We start from the raw sequence: 17,744 nt of genomic DNA on the forward strand, positions 1-17,744 counted from the left end.
CCCAAAAATGGGATTGCAACCCAAAATAGGGATTGCAACCCGAAACAGGGCTTGCAACCCAAAATAGGGATTGCACCCCAAAATAGGGACTGCGACCCGAAACAGGGCTTGCAACTCAAAATAGGGCTTGCAACCCACAATAGGGATTGCAGCCAAAAATGGGGTTGCAACCCAAAACTGGGGTTGCACCCCAAAATAGGGATTGCAACCCAAAACAGGGATTGCAACCCAAAATAGGGATTGCAACTCAAAATAGGGATTGCAACCCAAAATAGGGATTGCAACTCAAAATAGGGACTGCAACCCAAAATAGGGCTTGCAACACAAAACCGGACTTACAACCCAGAGCATTTTTTGCACCCCAAGGCATTTTTTGCACCCCAAAGCCTTTTTGACACCCCCGAACCCCCCAACTCACCGTCACCTCCCACTGGGTGCCCCGTCTCATGCTGACGGTGACTCCGTGCACCGTGACCGACAGCTGGCGGATCAACGTCGCTCCTTCCTTCCCGCCTTCCTTCTCCACCTCCACCGTGAAGGGCACCAGCGGATGCTCCGGATCGTCATCCTCGACCTTCGCCAACGTGTAGGTGCAAGTGCCGGCGAAATGCAACAGGCGCCCGTCGAAAGTGCTGTACGAAACGGCACCCAGCACCTCGCAGCGCCCGCACGCGTCGGGGTAACAGCCCCGCACCCCGTCCTGCACCGCGCACACTTCGCCGGTGGCGCAACCCGCCGGCTGGCACTCCACCGCCCCGTTTTTCCGGCAAACGCAACGCTCGCTGCAACGAGGGCAGGCGAAAAACTCGTCGCCCGTTTTGTAGTAGCGCCCTTCGTGCGAGCAACCGCACTCGGCCAAGGGGACGCAGCGGTCGCCGCTCAGGAGGAAACCTTCGTTGCAGAAACAGCCTTCGGCGCAGAATTTGGCTTCTTTGCATTCCTCCGCTTCTGTTTGGCCGCGGCAAGTGGCCGGGCAGGCTGGGCCGCAGAGTTCGTAGTGTTGGTTCGGGGGGCAGACGGGGCCTGTGGGAGGGGTGGGTGGGAAATCAGCGGGGCTGGTGGTTGCAGAGCTCCAAAACCTTTGTGCACGGAAGCCCTTAAAGCCCCTCGTGCAAAATAGAAAGCCTCCTTGCATGCAAAAACTTCATCCAAACCCGGCTTTTGGCTTGCAAGCCCCAAATAATTCATGCATGCAAGACCCAAAACCTCCGTGCAAGCCAGACAGCCTTCATGTGTACAAACCCAACCGCCTTCACGTGTGTGACCCCAAACGCTTTGTGCAAGCAAAAAAGCGTCGGGCAAACCCAACTGCCTTTGAGCGTATGACTCCAAACTCTTTGCACAAGCAAAAAAACGTTGGGCGACCCCAAGCACCTTTGTGCAAGCAAAAAAGCATCGGACAAACCCAACCGCCTTCGTGCGTGCAACCCCAAGCACTTTTGTTCATGCAACCCCCAGGAGATCCCCCTTGCCCCAAAGCCCGACGTACTGCAGAAGGCGGCAGTGCGCCACGGCTTGATGCGGATGCCCTGGCTCTGGCAGGCGGTGACGTAGGCGCTGATGGAGCTGCAGACGGTTTCCTGGTGCCCCTTGTAGAGGCAGGTGTCGAAGAGACAATCGTCAAAGTAGGGAGCCGGGTCGATGGCGCTGTGGCAGGCGCTGAAGGGTCCGTCCTTCTTTATCAGGAACCCGCAGTGTTTGTTGCCCCGGTAGGCACGTTTCTCCGCTTCGGTGCAAACTTTGCAATCCTCGGTGCAACCGGCCCAGCAACCGGGGACGTCGGCCACCTTCCAGGAGTCGGCAAATTGGATTTCGTCCGTAGCCGGCCGCCCATTGGACATATTGAAGTCGTCCTCGGGGTCGCCGTTGGCGTTGCCACAGAGGCCGCAGACGGCCTCCGAGTAGGTGTTGGGGAGGATGACCCTGGCGTAGCTGTACCAGTCGAAGGTGACGATGACGTCAAAGTCGGTCTTGATGAAGCCGTGGAAGCCCTTGAGGTAGACGTGGAGCTTGTTGCCATGGCTGAAGGGCAGATCCACCAGGATCCCGTTGACCTGAAAGGGCAACATGAGTTTGCGTAACGCCATGCAAAAACTTTGAAGCCCACCAAGACACCACGCAATGACTTTGAAGCCCACCACGACACCACACAATGACTTTGAAGCCCACCATGACACCATGCAATGACTTTGAAGCCCACCACAATGCCACACAACGACTTTGAAGCCCACCAAGACGCCATGCAATGAGCTTGCAACTCAACCGTATGCCATACAATTTTGAAATCCAGCCAGATGCCAAGCAATGACCTTGCAAACCAACGAGGCATCATGCAATGAGCTTGCAGCCCACCTGAAAACCATGCAACAAGCTTGCAACCCCCCCCCCAGACTCCATGCAATGAGTTTGCAACCCAACCAAATGTCATGCAAGGACCCTGCAACCCATCCAAATGTCATGCAAGGACCTTGCAACCCATCCAAATGTCACGCAAGGAACCCACAACCCAACCAAATGTCACGCAAGGACCTTGCAACCCATCCAAATGTCACGCAAGGATCCTGCAACCCATGCAAATGTCATGCAAGGACCTTGCAACCCATCCAAATGTCATGCAAGGACCCTGCAACCCATGCAAATGTCATGCAAGGACCCCGCAACCCAACCAAATGTCACGCAAGGACCCCGCAACCCAACCAAATGTCATGCAAGGACCTTGCAACCCAACCAAATGTCACGCAAGGACCTTGCAACCCATCCAAATGTCATGCAATGAGTTTGCAACCCAATGGGACACCATCCATCAACCTTGCAACCAAACCCAACGTCATGCAATGACCTTGCAACCCACCGAAACACCACACGACGACCTTGCAGCCCACCCAGGTGCCGCGCAATGACCTCGCAACTCCCCGGCACCTCGTTCTCCCCTACCTTGAGCTTCTTGGGGTGCGCCTGGCTGAGGCTGAGGGTCATGTTGTAGACCGTCAAGGTGACCTCCTTGGTGTAGGAGACCACGCGGTTGCCCCGGTTGTTATTCTCCACGGTGACGGTGAAGGGGACAAGAGTGGGGTCGTCCGAGCAGAGGCCAGCCAACCGGTAGATGCAGGTGCCCATGAAATCGTAGCGGCGCCCGTCGAAGGTGGTGTAATGGGGGTCGCCGGTGGCCACGCAGATGGAGCGGCTCTTGGCCACGCACTGCCGCACGCCCTTCACCACGGCGCACCTCTCGCCCGACTTGCAACCGGCCTCCTTGCACACCACCATGCCCAAATCGGCGTCGCACCTGCACCGAGATTGGCAGGTCTCATCGGCCCAAAACTCTTCACCGGGACGGTAGTAATGACCGTCGTGGGTGCAGCCGCAGCTGGCCACCGCCACGCATTGGCCGCCGCTGAGGACGTAGCCCTCGTTGCAGGCGCAGGTTTCGACGCAGGGTTGGGTGCAAGCGGCGGGCGCATCCTGGTTGGTGCATGTGGCCGGGCAGGCGTTGCCGCAGGCTTCGTAGTGGCTGTTTTTGGGGCAGGGCAACGCTGTGGGGGGAGGAAATGGAGTAATTGGGGGGGGGACGATGCAGCAGCAAGTTCATGCGACACGCGCTTTGCACGCAACGTGCCGGGGACGGATGTTGCGCCACGCGAATGCACCGAGCGATTTGCAAGCAACGTCCCGGGGAATGGATATTGCACCGTGTGAATGCGTTAAGCACGTTGCATGCAACGTCCCGGGGACGGATGTTGCACCGTGTTTTTGTGGAGACCACCTTGCATGCAACATCCCGCCTAGATTTTATACCAAGCAAACGTGCTGAGCGCTTGCATGCACCATCCCGGGCTGGATATCCCCCCCGTGCTCATGTGCAGAGTGATTTGCATGGATATTTGCATAGATTCAAGGCTGGATATCCTCCTGTGTGAATGCACTGAGTGCTTTGCGTGCAACATACACAGGTGTGGATATTCACCCCTGCAAATGAATCAAGTATTTTGCATCCAACGTGGCCAAGCCTGGATATTGCGCCATATAAATGCATCAAGCCCTTTGCGTGCAACACTCCAGGGCTGGATATTGCACCGTGTTAATGCACCGAGTACTTTGCATGCGACATCCCAAGGCTGGATACTACCCCGTGCAAATGCATCGATTATTTTGCACGCAACAACCCGGAGCTGGATATTCCCCCCTGTGCAAATAACACCGAGTGCTTCGCATGCATCATCCCCTGCTAGATATTCCCCTTTTTTTTTTTTTGCAAAACCACATAGACCGAGGAGGAAGTCCGTTGCTTACGGCAGCCCGACGGCGTCCTCCAGTCATGCACGACAGCTCCGTGCTTCTTGCAGGTGGACGCATAAGACTCCAGCACCTGGCAGAGGATTTTCTTTGCCCCGTTGCTCATGCAGACGTCGTAGAGGCAGTTGCGGTAGAACTCCTGGGGCTTGACGATGTTGTGACAAGCCTTGAAGGGCCCCTGGAAGCTTTTTTTGATGAGACCGCAGTACTGGTTGCCCCCGTAGAGCTCTTTTTTCTCCTCCTCGCACACTGGGCAGGTGCCTTCGCAATAATCCCAACAAAACGGGTCGTCGTCGTCAAGGACTTTCCAGTCTCCGGCCCAGGCCACCAAGGTGTTGAGGTCGCTGCCGCTCTCGGGGACGTCGTCCTCGGGCTTGAGGTTGAAATTACCGCAGAGACCGCAAGTGTGTTTGTAGTAGCTGCTGGGGAGGTCGATATGCAGATGCCAGTTCCAGTCGTACGTTACCCGGAGCCCAAAATCTGTCTCCAGCACGGCTCGGAGCCCGCTCTGGAAGACCTGCACCTTGCCATCTTCCAGGCTTACTGGGAGCAGCGTCACCACCCCGTTCACCTGCGGGTGGGGGGGAACCAGACGTGAGCGCCGCGCACCTCGCCGCGGGCAAACACCCACCGAGAGGTCCGTGCCCTCCGGGCAAGATCCAGAACTTGGAGTCAACCTCATCGGGGGGCCTGCCGAGATGCTCTGTGCAGCAAAAATCCTCCAGTTTCATGACATCGCTGCCTTCGTCAGGCTTCGCTTTTGCCTCACCCGACAGCTGCCACCGCAAACCTCCCAGAGGGGCGTTCCACCCGCTTTGAGGTTTCTTGGAGACCTACTGCAGCCACTTTTGGTCATTTTGGCTTCCCAAAGGGGCAGAAAACCACCTCGGGTTGCCCCATGCAAGGCAGTGTATTCCTGGCATACCCCAACATTCCCAAAATCCACATTGCGGTTTGATTGATTTAGCCAAAAAATAACGGTGGCCCTGATGGAGCAGGAAGGGGGTTGAATGTGGTGGAGGAGATGGACAAAAAAGGAGGTGGGGAAGCGGTGGATGAAAAAAGAGGTGGGGAAAAGCCAATTTTCCCTCCATTTTACGCCAACTCACCCTGACTTTGCCCACTTCCCTCAGGTGGATGGAGACGTGTTGGCCATAGACCTTGATGTTGGCCAAGCTCACGTAGGAGACAGATTTCACCCCACCACGGATGTCGTTCTTGCCCTCCACCTTGAAGGGCACCAATCTGGTGTCGTTCCCGCAGGATTCGGCTATGGTGTAGGTGCAAGTGCCTTGGAAGTCGAAATCGAGCCCGTCGAAGGTGTGGTAGTGGGGATCCCCCCAAGCCCAGCAGCTGGCAACCAGGGATGGGACACATTTGGCTTGGCCACCCTTCAACTTGCACCTCTCCTTGGGCCGGCACTGAAGGGCTTTGCAGGGGTCTGGAAGGAGAAGAAACCGTGGGAGAAGTCCTTGGTGAGGAGGACATCGCATGTCACCATACAAACCAAGCGTCTTCACCAGTGTTGAGGTCCCACCAAGCGTCCTCTGCTCTCCCTTGGGCTTTGGCAGGAGATCGGCACCTCTGAGATGTAAATCAGAGCACAACGATCCATCGCCCAACCCAAATTTCCCCTTTTCAGTTGTCTTTTCCCCCCTCCCATTCATGGAAAAAAGCGTCAAGATTGGGTTCGTCCTTACCCAAGATTGCACCCATCCTTCAAGAGCAAGGTGAGTGGTTAAAACAGGCCATGGGAGTGAACGCAAAGCCAAGGGGTGGCTTTTCTGAAGCATTTTGGGCCTCCAAAATTTTCCCATCGCATCCCTGACCCTCTTAGGGTGGGAGACGGGCTCCGTAGCCTCCATCTCCCTTTGCTGTAAGGTTTGCACCTCAGCCTGCACCTCTAAATTAAACATCCAGACCAGCCCCAGGATCTACTCCAGCTCCAAGATCCACCCCTCCCTTTTTTTTTTAACTCAAGCAACTCCATTTTTCCTTACTTTGATTGACGCAACCCAAGATCCCATCCCGGATTTCACAGGTTTCATCATCGGTGCAGCTGTGGCTGCTGCATGTCAAGCCTTTGCCGGGGACACACGTGCAACGCTGCTGGCAGTTGTCCTTCCAGACCGACTCATGGGGCTGCGGGGCGAGAGGTTGCAAAGTGTCGCGATTAGAAAAGCAAACTGCGTTACACAGAAATGCATAAAAACATGTAGAAGGGGGAAAAAAAATTAATATATTGAGGTCTACCGGCGAGAATAAGCAGCTTTGTGAAATGCAGAATTGCTGAGGAATTGATTTCTTTTGTTGCAAGGAAAAAAATGCAGGGGAAAAAAGAAAATCCCTTTGCCCTCTTCCACCTCCTCTGAAGGAAAAATATATTATTATTTAGCGCCTTCAGGTGTGGAAAGCATTGCTACTATCTGGGTATTCACATCTGTGTTAGCACCTTTATGCTGAGTGATAAAAGAGATGGAAATGCTCCAGTTTTCTTCACGTGAAACCACAGAATCGCTTGGCAGATGGAAGATTTTGAGGGTTGGTTGTTTGGTTTTGGTTTTTTTCTTTTTCTTGCTTTGGGCCATGCGCACGTCGCCTTTGGAGCAACGTGCTGCAATGCACGCAGGAGGAAAATGTTAAAAAAAAATCCCCCAAACTCGGGACATTCCTACCTTATAATATTTCCCATCCACAAAGCATCCACATTTGTCCTCGGGAACGCAGCCCTGCCCATCAAAGATGAACCCTTTATTGCAGTGGCAGCCTTCGATGCAGGTTTTGGGGCATTTAGAAGAATCCACAAGCCCTGCGCAACTGTTGACGCAGAGGTTGGTGCAGAGGGAGTAGTTGCTGTTGGCCGGGCAGCTGAGGGCTGGAAGGAGAACGATGATCAACCCAAGGTTGAACATTGGGTGGAAGAGCAGGGGGGTTGCACCCCGAGGAGATGGCAGAGCCCCAACGCCGGTGAAAACGCAACCTATTGGTGCTTGGTGTTGGGGACAAGTGGGAAAAGCCAACAGAAGCACCAACAAAGTGAATTTTTGTTGGCTTTTCCCGTTTTTCCCCCCGTGTCAATGAAAGTTCACCCCCCCGTTGGTGCTTGCGTTGGCTTTTCACCCCATACCAACAAAAATGCACCTGTTTGGTGCTTCTGTTGGCTTTTCCCACTTGCCCAAAATGCTGATGAAAACCCACCCGTTTGGCACTTACGTTGGTTTCTCCTGCTTGCCCAAACCGTGGATGAAAACACACCCGGTTGGTGCTCGCGTTGGCTTTTCTCATTTATCCCCAGCGTCAATGAAAATGCCCCCCCCCTTGCATTGGCTTTTCCCGGGTGCAAGGATTTTCATGCCATCATCATCCTCCCAACCCAACAGCACCATTTGCATCACCCCACCCATCGAGGGTGGTCAGCGCAGACATCCGACCCCAGCGTCCCTTAGAAATAAATTATGAAGCCCTGCCTGTTTTTCAATTAATCCCAACAAGATGTGACTTCCCGGCCATGAAGGACGTCTCCCACCCGCGATGCCCCAACTTACGGCAGAAGGACGGTCTTCTCCAAGCCGCGATGACGCCGCCGGCGTCCTGGCAAGCAGCGGCGTAGCTCTGGATGCTCTGGCAGAGGACACGGGTGTCCCCTCCGGTGAGGCAAAGATCGTGGAGGCAGGCTTGGAAATATAGGTCTGGCTTGATGAGGTTGTGGCAGGAGTCAAAGGGACCCTTCGGCAACGTGAGGATGCCGCAGTAGTTGGGTTCCTGGAGGACTACCTTCCTCTCCTCTGTGCAGACGGGGCACTGGTCCTTGGGGCACTCCTCACTGCAGGACGCATCGGACGTTTTCCAGGCAGAACCAAAGACCATGGCATTGGCGGCCTGTTGGCCACTGGGGAGGCGGAAATCGTCCTTTGGTTGTCCATTGTAGTTGCCACAGAGCCCGCAAAGGTGGCCCTGGTAGGTCTGCGGGACTGTCACTGCCACGTAGTGGTGGAGGTCATAACGTATGAGAAGGCCGAAGTCGGTCTGGAGAAGGACGCCCGTCCCGTGTTGGTGCACCTGGACCCGTCCCTTGCTCAGGATGGCCGGGAGGTGGTGGAGTATGGAGTCCACCTGGGTCCGAGAGAGAGAAATCCTCCAATGAGCCTCAAGGATGCTACAAGGAGAAGACTACGGAGGCAGGAGCAAAAAAATATTGGGGGAAACACCTTCCAACCAACCTTTTAATGAATTTATGGCTCCCACCTTGAAACTGGAAGGCAAAGTGGGGATGAGCAGGGCTTTGCCTTGGAGATAGAGGTGAGATCTTCCCTCCATCAAGGAAAACTGATTTTTTGGGCTCCCCTGCTCACACCCCAAAAAAGGTGGCCCACAAAACATGGCCTCACTGTGACGGCGCAGCTCTTGCTTCATGCCAGAGTCAACGTGAGCCTGTAGACTTTGACACCGACATGCTTGCAACCAAAAAGCGGTACGGCTGTGCGTCACGATCCACCGTGACAGGTCCCTTGTTGCCTCACACCAAGGTCAACAGCAGCCCGTAGACGTTGCCACCAAAATGTTGGCCCTCAAAACCGAGATGGAGCACAAAGCACAGACTTGACTGTGACAGGTCCCCTCTCGCCGCGTGTCAAGGTCAACACGAGCCCAAAGACTTTGACATCAGCACGTTCATACCCTAAAAGAGGTGGACCGCCCCACGTGGGCAGGGACCATGTCCCTCTCGCCTCATGGCAAAGTCAACCCAAAATAGGGATTGCAGCCCAAAAGAGGGATTGCACCGCAAAATAGGGATTATAACATGAAACAGGACTTGCAACTCAAAATAGGGCTTGCAACCCAAAATAGGGCTTGCAACCCAAAACAGGGCTTGCAACCCAAAATAGGGATTGCAACTCAAAATAGGGACTGCACCCCAAAACAGGGATTGCACCCCAAAATAGGGATTGCAACTCAAAATAGGGACTGCAACCCAAAATAGGGATTGCACCCCACAGACTTTGTCACCAGCACGTTTGGGCCCGGAAAGAGACGGATGACCAAGTACCACCTTACCATGACATCTCCCTTCTTGCCTCGTGTCAAGGTCAACGTGAGCCCGTAGACTTCGACGGACAACGCTTGGATGCCGGAGGCCTTCCTCTTCTGCCGGCCGTCCTTCTCGATTTTCACGACAAATGGTTCGACGCTGTCACCGCCGCAGGTCTTTGTGAGGACGTAGGAGCAGGTGCCCGAGATGTTGAAAGCCAACCCATCGAAGGAGAGATAGTTGCGGTCACCGGTGGCTACGCAGGCCCTGGGAGCGGTGGGTTGGCATTGGAAGACGCCATCGACGAGTTTGCCTTCGCTGCCTGCAGGGCAAGAAATTTCTTGGCAGTTGACCATGCCGCCAGCCTGGCACTGACATTTCTCCTGCTTGGTGGAGAAGAAGGTCTCCGTCGCCTTGTAGTAGAAGCCCTGGTGGAGGCACCCGCACCGGGACATGGGGACGCACTCGTCGCCGCTGAGCACAAAGCCGTCGTCGCACACGCAGCCCTCCCTGCACTGCTCTGAGCACTTCACCGGGACGTAGATGCTGCTGCAGGTCTGGCCGCAGCTCTGGGAGCAGATCTCGTAGTGGCTGTTCGCAGGACACGAAGGACCTGCCACGAGACAAGGAGATTCGTTAGGAGCAATTTCCTGCAATTTCCCTGCAATTCGGGATGCCGTTGCGCCTGGTCATGAGGTTCGCCAGATGTAGATCTTGGTTGACCCAATCGCTTCATGGTTAAATCTCATCTTTTCCTCCTTGTGGACATGATGAGGGAAGGGGTGTCCATAAGGGACATGTCAACCCTTTGGAGGTGGGGATTTTAGCCCCCGAATCACCTGGTTCTCCCCATTATCATCAAGGAAATAAGGACATTCCCTCAAGTGACAGAATCGCTCCCACACTGGGTCCCCAGTTGACTTCCCGGGCGGGTCCCTCGCCCCTAATTTAGATATTTTTGGTTCATCTCCTGCGGTTTGCCCTCTAAGCAATCCAGGCAATTAGCCCTCCCTCTCGTTTTTACTCAATGCAAAGGGATTGGTGATTATTGGGGCTAAATTATTCGACCCGTCGTAGCCAGATGAGACATCTTGTTCCCTGGAAGGGTTTCTGGGCATTGGCTGTAAACAGAGATGATGGAACCAACCTAGAGTTTGGGTGGGATAAAGCACCCAAAGTCTAGGTTGGACCTCTGCTTCATCCCCACATGGGTTTGGCCCAGGAATGGGGTTCCCTTTGACGCTCGTGACCCCTCACGAAGCAGAAACCCCTCCAATTAGCCCAACTTACTGCAGAAATCGTCTGTCCTCCACTTCCCAATGATCACGCCGGCAGCCTGGCAGGCAGCGGCATAACGGGCGATGATCCGGCATATCACTTCTTCTTGGTGCGGAAAGAGGCAAAAATCATGCACGCAGTTTTGGAAGTATTTGTTGGCGTCTACGTGAGTGTGGCAAGCTACGAAGGGTCCATCCACTTGCGGAATGATCCCACAACCCAACTTCAAGACCTCCTGGCGCTGCAGGGCCACTGCCATGGTAGGACATTCCACCTTCGACAGCTCCACGCAACCTGGGACGTCGGTCACCTTCCAGCTGCGTCCGAAGGCGTCGGGGTTCGACGTCACTTGGCCGTTCTTCGTCATCATCTCGTCACCCGCCTTCCCGTTGTAGTTCCCGCAGAGGCCGCACAGGGTGTTGGCGTAAGTGCTGGGCACTGACGTGGTGACTCGGCTTTGCCAGTCGTAGGTGACAGTGAGGCCAAAGTCTGTCTCTACCACCGCTTCCTGCCCATCTCTGTAGACGGAGATCTTCCTATCTTTCTGGTAATATGGTAGGTTGACCAACCGGTCACTGATCTGGGGACAAAAGTGAAAAAAAACAACCAAAATTTGGTATCCAACAGTAAAGGCAAATTGTCTTTTCACGCCACCTGCCATTTGGGCTCCAGCCGAAGCACCCAAATCATGCAGACGAAGATTTTTTGGATTGAATCATCTGCGCCAAGTACAGCTGCCCACCAGCTTTGACGTGAATGCTGCCTGAGGCTCCACGGCTTATATCACGCACCAATCTCCCGCTTCAGGTGGAGATCCTTCTATTTAGGGGATTAAATCTCATCTTGATTAACGTGGGGGAAACAGACCTGGTAGCTCTGGATCTCGGCGGCATAGTTGGAGAAAAATATTCAGCATTACCCAATACAGACAAAAAAAATAGAGGAGCGAGGGTGGAAGAGAAGAAATGGGACAAGGAGGTTGGGGTGAGGAGCAGAAAGTGAAGAACGTGGAGATTAGGTAAAGAAACATTTGCTAAACTCACCGTGATTTTGCCGGGGTGTTCCTGGCTGATCACAATGGTTTTGCCGTAGACTTTGACCATCACGAGAGCAATGGAGGCCAGAAGTTCATTGTCCTGGCGGCCGTTCTGCACCAGCACCTGGAAGTCCACCAAACCTTGGTTCTTCTGGCACAACCCAGCAAACTGGTACATGCACGTGCCCTGGAAGATGAACTTCCCACCATCAAAGCTCTCGTAGTGGGTGGCACCGGTCGCTGCGCAGGTCCCGTATTTCTTGGGATAGCAACCCTGGATGCCGTCCTCCACCCGGCACTCTTCCTCGGCACGGCAGCCGGCCGAACGGCACACGGCCCTCCGGGATTCCGCGTCGCAGACACAGCGTTTGGTGCAGGTGCTGTCCCCCCAAAACTCTTCGTGGAGGCCGTGGAGGAGACCTTCGTAGACGCAGCCGCACTCGCCTTGGGGGATGCACTCGTCGTGGTCGAACACGAAGCCCTCCTGGCACTGGCAGGTCTCCACGCAGGCGGAGGCGGCGCAGTCGGCGGGCATCGCGCCGTTGTTGCAGGTGGCGGGGCAGGCGGTGCCGCAGGCGGTGTAATTGCTGTTCTTCGGGCAGAGGAGAGCTGTGGAAGGGGCAGGACACCGCGGTCACGGTGGAGAGAAAGCTCCTCAGCCGTAAGAAGGTGCGGCTGAGCGCTAAGAAAACCTGTGGGGGCTTTCTGGAGTTTTACGTGTACTTTGGAGAGTCGTCGTGGACTTTCTGGATTTTCTGCACGGACCTTCTGAGGTCTGCATGGACTCCCTGGATTATCTACCTGGACTTTTGGGAGTCCCCATGGACTTTCTGCATGGACTTTTGGGACTTAGAGTTTCGGGACTTGGACTTTCGGGACTTGGACTTTCGGGACTTGGACTTTCGGGACTTGGACTTTCTGCACAGAGTTTCTGAAGCCTGCATGGACTCCCCAGACTTTCAGCAGAGACTTTGGGGAGTCTCCATGGCCTCTCTGTCCCTTCTGAATGGATTTTCTGCAGAGACTTTGGGGACTTGGATTTACTGGCCTGTCTAGTGGGATTTTGGGGTCACCATGACTTTCTGGACCTTCTGCATGGATTTCAGGGAGCCTCCATGGACTCCCTGCACCTTCTGCATGGACATGCTTCTGGAGCCCACATGGACTTTCAGCAGAGACTTTTGGGAGTCTCAAAGGACATTGTGGACCTTCTGAATGGACTTTCTGACCTTTCAGCAGAGACTTTTGGGAGTCTCAAAGGACATTGTGGACCTTCTGAATGGACTTTCTGACCTTTCAGCAGAGGTTTTGGGGAGTCTGCACAGACTTTCTGTACGGAGTTTTGGGACTTGGACTTTCTGGAGTTTCTACACAGACTTTCCACATAGACTTTCTGGAGTCTTCCTGGATTTCCTGGGCTTTCTGCTTGGACTTGCTGCAATAACCTTTTCCCATGAGTCTACGATGCTTGGAACCCCGAGCCCTTTCAGGCCCAGCTTTGTGCAGCCTGATTCAAAAATGAGCTGGCCCCACCTTGCTTGACAGCGTTAAGAAGAAACAAACCCTCCCGATGATGTAATTTCCCTTTTGCACCTGTTTTCTCCTCATTCCCATCCCATCACCCCTTAATCACACCCACCTTAATTAAGGTCGCGGCCCCCTGCCCACCCAGGGAGAGGATTTTCTGCCAACCAGGAGCTACTCACGACAACGCGCCAGCGTCCTCCAGTCAGAAATGGTGATTCCTTCCTCCTGGCAGTCATCCGCGTAGGCTTTGAGGGCTTGGCACAGCTTGAGGTGGAGCCCGTCATTCATGCAGAGGTCGTAGATGCAGTTTTTCTGGTAGACCTTGGGGCTGATGGCGGCGTGGCAGCGCGCGAAAGGCCCCGAGCGTTGGGTGAGCAACCCGCACGACGTCTCCCCAACGTACTTCGCCTCTTCGTCCCATCGGCAACGTCTGCAGTCTCCGCTACAGCTGTCCCAGCAGCGGTGGCTCTTGGGGACCTTCCAGCTCCGGCCCAGCTCCACAGCGTTCTCCGCCAGGTTGCCATCGGGCATGAGGGCATCATCGAAGGCTTTGCCGTTGCTGTTGCCGCACAGCCCGCACACTTTGCCGAAGAGCGTGCTGGGGAGCTTCACCACCATGTGGTCATCCCAGTTGTAGAGGATCTTCAGCCCGAAGTCGGTTTTAATCACCACGGACTTGCCCTTCTGCTGCAGGTGGAGTTTCCCTTGGGCGAGGGAGATGGGGAGGTGGGAGCGATGGTTGTTCACCTGGAGGAGAAAAAAAAAACACAATGTGAAAAACAAACAGCATCAAACATGGGGAAAAAAAAAAAAGGATTTTTTTGAGCTTTGAGGCGTCTTCTTGCAAGAGGTGACCACGCAGTAGCGTCATCGACTCATGCATGACAAATCATAGAATCATTTAGGTTGGGAAAGACCCTTAAGATCATGGTTAAATACATTATTCCAGTGAAATACCATAACATTGATTTGGATTTGATAATTATTTTTCTTGCATACCCTCACGATCCCATTCTCAGACCTGACCACGGTGACGGTAACATCATAGGCATAGACGGTCACGGAGTCGATGTAGGAGACTTTTGGGTTACCCCTTTGTTGATTTCTGGCCTCGACGTTGAAGACGGGCAGGGTGGGATCCGAATCACAGGTCTTGGTCAAGGTGTAGGTGCACGTGCCCATGAAATCAAAGGCTTTCCCATCAAAGGTTTGGTAGTGGGGATCGCCGCTGGCCCAGCAGGTCGAGGCAGTTTCTTGGATGTACCTTAGTTCCGTCTCCACTATCTCATAGCTCCCGCAGCCCTCATCTTCACAGGAATGTGGAGCAGAAGCTGCAGAAAAAGAGAAAAATAAAAAACCACCCATGGATGGCGACCACGGAGAAGACCCAGCCATTGGCAAGATGCAACCATGCGTTGGCCCTACTTACTCGCGGCGCAAAGACCGGTGAGGCCATAACCGGCGTAATTTTGGAAGCCGAAGACAAGGACCCCAAAGGGTGCCCACCGGTGCTCGACACTCCGGATTTCTCCTGGCTTGTTCATGGTGACAGCGGCCCAGGAGAAGTCTGTGCCGGGAATCGCTTGCCAGGAGATGGTACTGTCCATCTTCTGGTTGAGGGTGACGGCGTTGGCATCCGCGTTACGGGCGATGAGGACCACGTGGTTCTCGTAGTCATCCAAGCTGCTGACCCAGTAGGACGTGCAGTAGGTGGAGACGGGTGGGATGTTGAGTAGGAAGGGGTCTTGCCCAATCAAGCCGGTATGGGCACCGGTGAAGAAGAAAACCACCTGAATCGGAGCCGAAGCACTCACATAAAAAAATAAATTTTGGTTAACGTTGAACTTGTGGACCTCCCCGGCGGCGATGTCCTTGGTGGCAGCCGAAGTACCCGTGTTGTAGGTGATGGAGGCTTTCTCGGCTGCCACGACGTAGACGAAGTCCACGTTCTTCTGCAAGGGGTTGGGGGGTACGACGTAGACGTTCCCCCAGGCGGCGACCGGCAGAAGCTGCTCAACCACGTAATCGCAGGCGGTGTGAACCTTGGCGCAGGTGTGTCCGCTGAGGACCGCCACGGCATTGTCCGACGTGATCTTGGTGCCAGATAAATCGTAGCTGCTTTGGAGTTGGAAGCTGTGGTAGGGGTGTAAGAAGATGCGGAGGGTGGACCCGGGGGTGTAATTCCTCTCGTTGTAATAAAATTGGCCTTTGACGTTGATGGAGATTCTGGCCGGAGTCTTCCCGGCCACCACCACGAACTGCTTGACGCCGTCCGGCCTGTTGTCCTCCGGCGTCACCAGGTAGTATCGGTGGCCCAAACTCTCTACGGGCAAAACGGCGGTGGCCCCCATGGTGTGCTTTTTGGCGCTGACGGAGACCACGGAGATCTCCTCGGTGGACTGAACGGAGACGACTTTATTCGAAATCTGGGTGCCGACAATCTCCACGTGGCCGGGGACGTGGACGGAAAGCGTTTCGGCTTTGCCAAGGGTGACGGTGCGGGTGAAGGCGTCACCGTGCGCCGTCACCGTCACCTGGGTGGAGGCACCGTGAGCCGTGAAGATGAGCTGGAGGTCGGGCGAGATGCCTTCATCGTTGTTCTGCGGGAAGGCGGTGAGGAATTCCTTGCCGCGGAAAGTTGCGGTGGAAAAACCTGGGAAAAGAAGGGAAAATAGGGGTCGGGGTGGTTTTGGGGGGTTTTTTTTTGGCTGCAGAAATTATAGTAGAAATTTCGGCCAAAAAAACCCCAACCCAAATCAAGAAATTTGATTTGGTTTTGGTTTTTTTTAGAAACGTGCAATAGGAAGTTTGGCAAAAAACAAGGAATGAGGGGGTTGGGGCTAAAAAAACCTGCTGTAAAACGTTCTGGGGAAAAAAAAAAAAAAGGGAATAGCTTTTTTTTTTTTTTTTCCCCGCAGAAATGCACAGGAGAAAGTTCTGAAGAAACGAGGAAATAAATCTTGCTGCAGAAATGGCAACGGAAGTTTCTGAAAATTAGAAATGAGGGAATAAGGCTGGATTTTTTTTCCTTGCAGAAATGTACAGTTAGAAAGTCTTGAAAAATAAAAATGGGGAATAAAAGTGTTTTGCTGCAGAAATTGTGATAGAAAGTGTGAGGTTTGGGTTTTGGGGTTTTTTTTTGTGAGTGTGTGTGTGGTTTTTTTAAGCATATAATAAAGCTGTTTTATTGTAGAAATAACAATAGAAAGGCCCAAAAAATAAAAATCAGGAAAAGGGGCATTTTGCAGAAGAAACCTGCAGAAAGTTCCAATGGTAAAAAAAAGGATGGAAAAGGGTTTTTTTGGATGCAGAAATTGCAGTAGAAAATCCTGAAAGCACTCCACTGGAAATAAACCTTTTTTTTTGCTGTAGAAACTTGCAGTAAAAATTCCTAAAATACAGGTAGTAAGGGCTTTTGTTGCTGAGGGAAATAAAAATAAGAGTCTTTTGCTGAAAAAGAATGGGGAATATGGGCTTTTTCTGAAAAGAAAATAAGTAATAAGGGATTCTTGGTGAAAACAAAACAGGTTTTAAGGGCTTTTTGATGAAAAACTCCTAGGCAGTAAGGTTTTTTCTTTAAAAAAGCAAACAAAACCAATAAAAGAAGGTAATAAGGGCTTTTAAAAAAAAAATTTTTTTTTTTAAGAAAAAACACAGCCAGGTGTGTGGCTGTTTCCTAAAAAAAACAAACAAAAAAACCACGACAGCTTCTTTATTTTACAATAATTTAAAAAAAATCAACCCAAACAACAGGGAATAATGGCATTTTGTATCATGAACTGGTGAGAAGTATTGGTTTGTTTTTTTTTTTTTTTTTTAAATATTCCCAAACCTGGGAATAAGAACTTTATGCTCAAAACCAAATAGGTAACATGGACTTTTTGGTGAAAAAAAAAACGGAAATTAGGGCTTCTGCTGGGGAAAAAGGTGATAAGGGCTCTTTGATTAAAAAAAAAAGAAAAGAAAAAGCAGGTGATAAGGGTTTTTTCTGAAAAAAAATCCCAGGTAATAAGGGCTGTTTTGGTAAAAACAGCTAATTTGAGCACTTTTTTCCCTTAAAGAAAACAGGGAATAAGGGCACTTTGTTGAAAAACAGAATAATGAAGTTTGGCTAGAAATAAAAATGGGTAAAAGGGGCTTTTTTGCTGGAAGAAAAAATAAATCAGGTTGTTTTTCTGAAAGAAAAGGAGCTAAAAGGGGTTTTTTGCTGAGAAACAGAGAGGTGAGAGTGGGGGGTTGGTGAAAAAATAGGATTTTTTCTGCCCCCCAAAAAGGTGATAAGGGGCTTTTTTCCTGTAAGGCAATTGTGATAAGTGTTTTTTTTCCTGAAAAGAAAAAAAAAAAAAAGGTAATAAGGGCTTTTTGGTGAAAAAGAACTGGTAATGGGGCATTTGGGTGAAAGAAAACAGGTAATAATGACTTGGGGGGGGAGGGGAGAGGGAGTAAGGGCTTTTTTTTTTTTTGAAAGACACAGGGAATAAAGACATTTTTGTGGCCAAAAAGCCCAAATAAGATAAGGGCTTTTTTTCCCCCGAGGGAAAAAAAAACCCAAACCAAACGAAAACCAGGTCAATAAAGTCT

General features: G+C 52.5%; 1 protein-coding gene across 1 annotated transcript in view; it reads right to left on the minus strand.

Moving 5' to 3' along the window:
* ZAN (zonadhesin) overlaps positions 1 to 17,744 on the minus strand; it is a gene marked incomplete at its 3' end in the record, with an annotated part of 22,595 nt that overhangs the window by 4,660 nt on the left and 191 nt on the right. Inside the window, exons 2-15 of the mRNA XM_010571480.1 lie at positions 14,593 to 15,816; positions 14,163 to 14,494; positions 13,343 to 13,910; positions 11,644 to 12,245; positions 10,613 to 11,180; positions 9,349 to 9,935; positions 7,839 to 8,406; positions 6,969 to 7,168; positions 6,294 to 6,435; positions 5,403 to 5,734; positions 4,291 to 4,864; positions 2,935 to 3,533; positions 1,490 to 2,054; positions 419 to 1,023 (exon numbers count right to left, since the gene is read on the minus strand). Coding sequence (XP_010569782.1) covers positions 419 to 1,023; positions 1,490 to 2,054; positions 2,935 to 3,533; positions 4,291 to 4,864; positions 5,403 to 5,734; positions 6,294 to 6,435; positions 6,969 to 7,168; positions 7,839 to 8,406; positions 9,349 to 9,935; positions 10,613 to 11,180; positions 11,644 to 12,245; positions 13,343 to 13,910; positions 14,163 to 14,494; positions 14,593 to 15,816 — 7,466 coding nt within the window. The remainder of the gene's footprint in view (positions 1 to 418; positions 1,024 to 1,489; positions 2,055 to 2,934; positions 3,534 to 4,290; positions 4,865 to 5,402; positions 5,735 to 6,293; positions 6,436 to 6,968; positions 7,169 to 7,838; positions 8,407 to 9,348; positions 9,936 to 10,612; positions 11,181 to 11,643; positions 12,246 to 13,342; positions 13,911 to 14,162; positions 14,495 to 14,592; positions 15,817 to 17,744) is intronic.

The sequence above is a fragment of the Haliaeetus leucocephalus genome, unplaced genomic scaffold (assembly GCF_000737465.1).
Source record: "Haliaeetus leucocephalus isolate CR32 unplaced genomic scaffold, Haliaeetus_leucocephalus-4.0 Scaffold330, whole genome shotgun sequence".
In the NCBI taxonomy this organism is placed as follows: Eukaryota; Metazoa; Chordata; class Aves; order Accipitriformes; family Accipitridae; genus Haliaeetus; species Haliaeetus leucocephalus.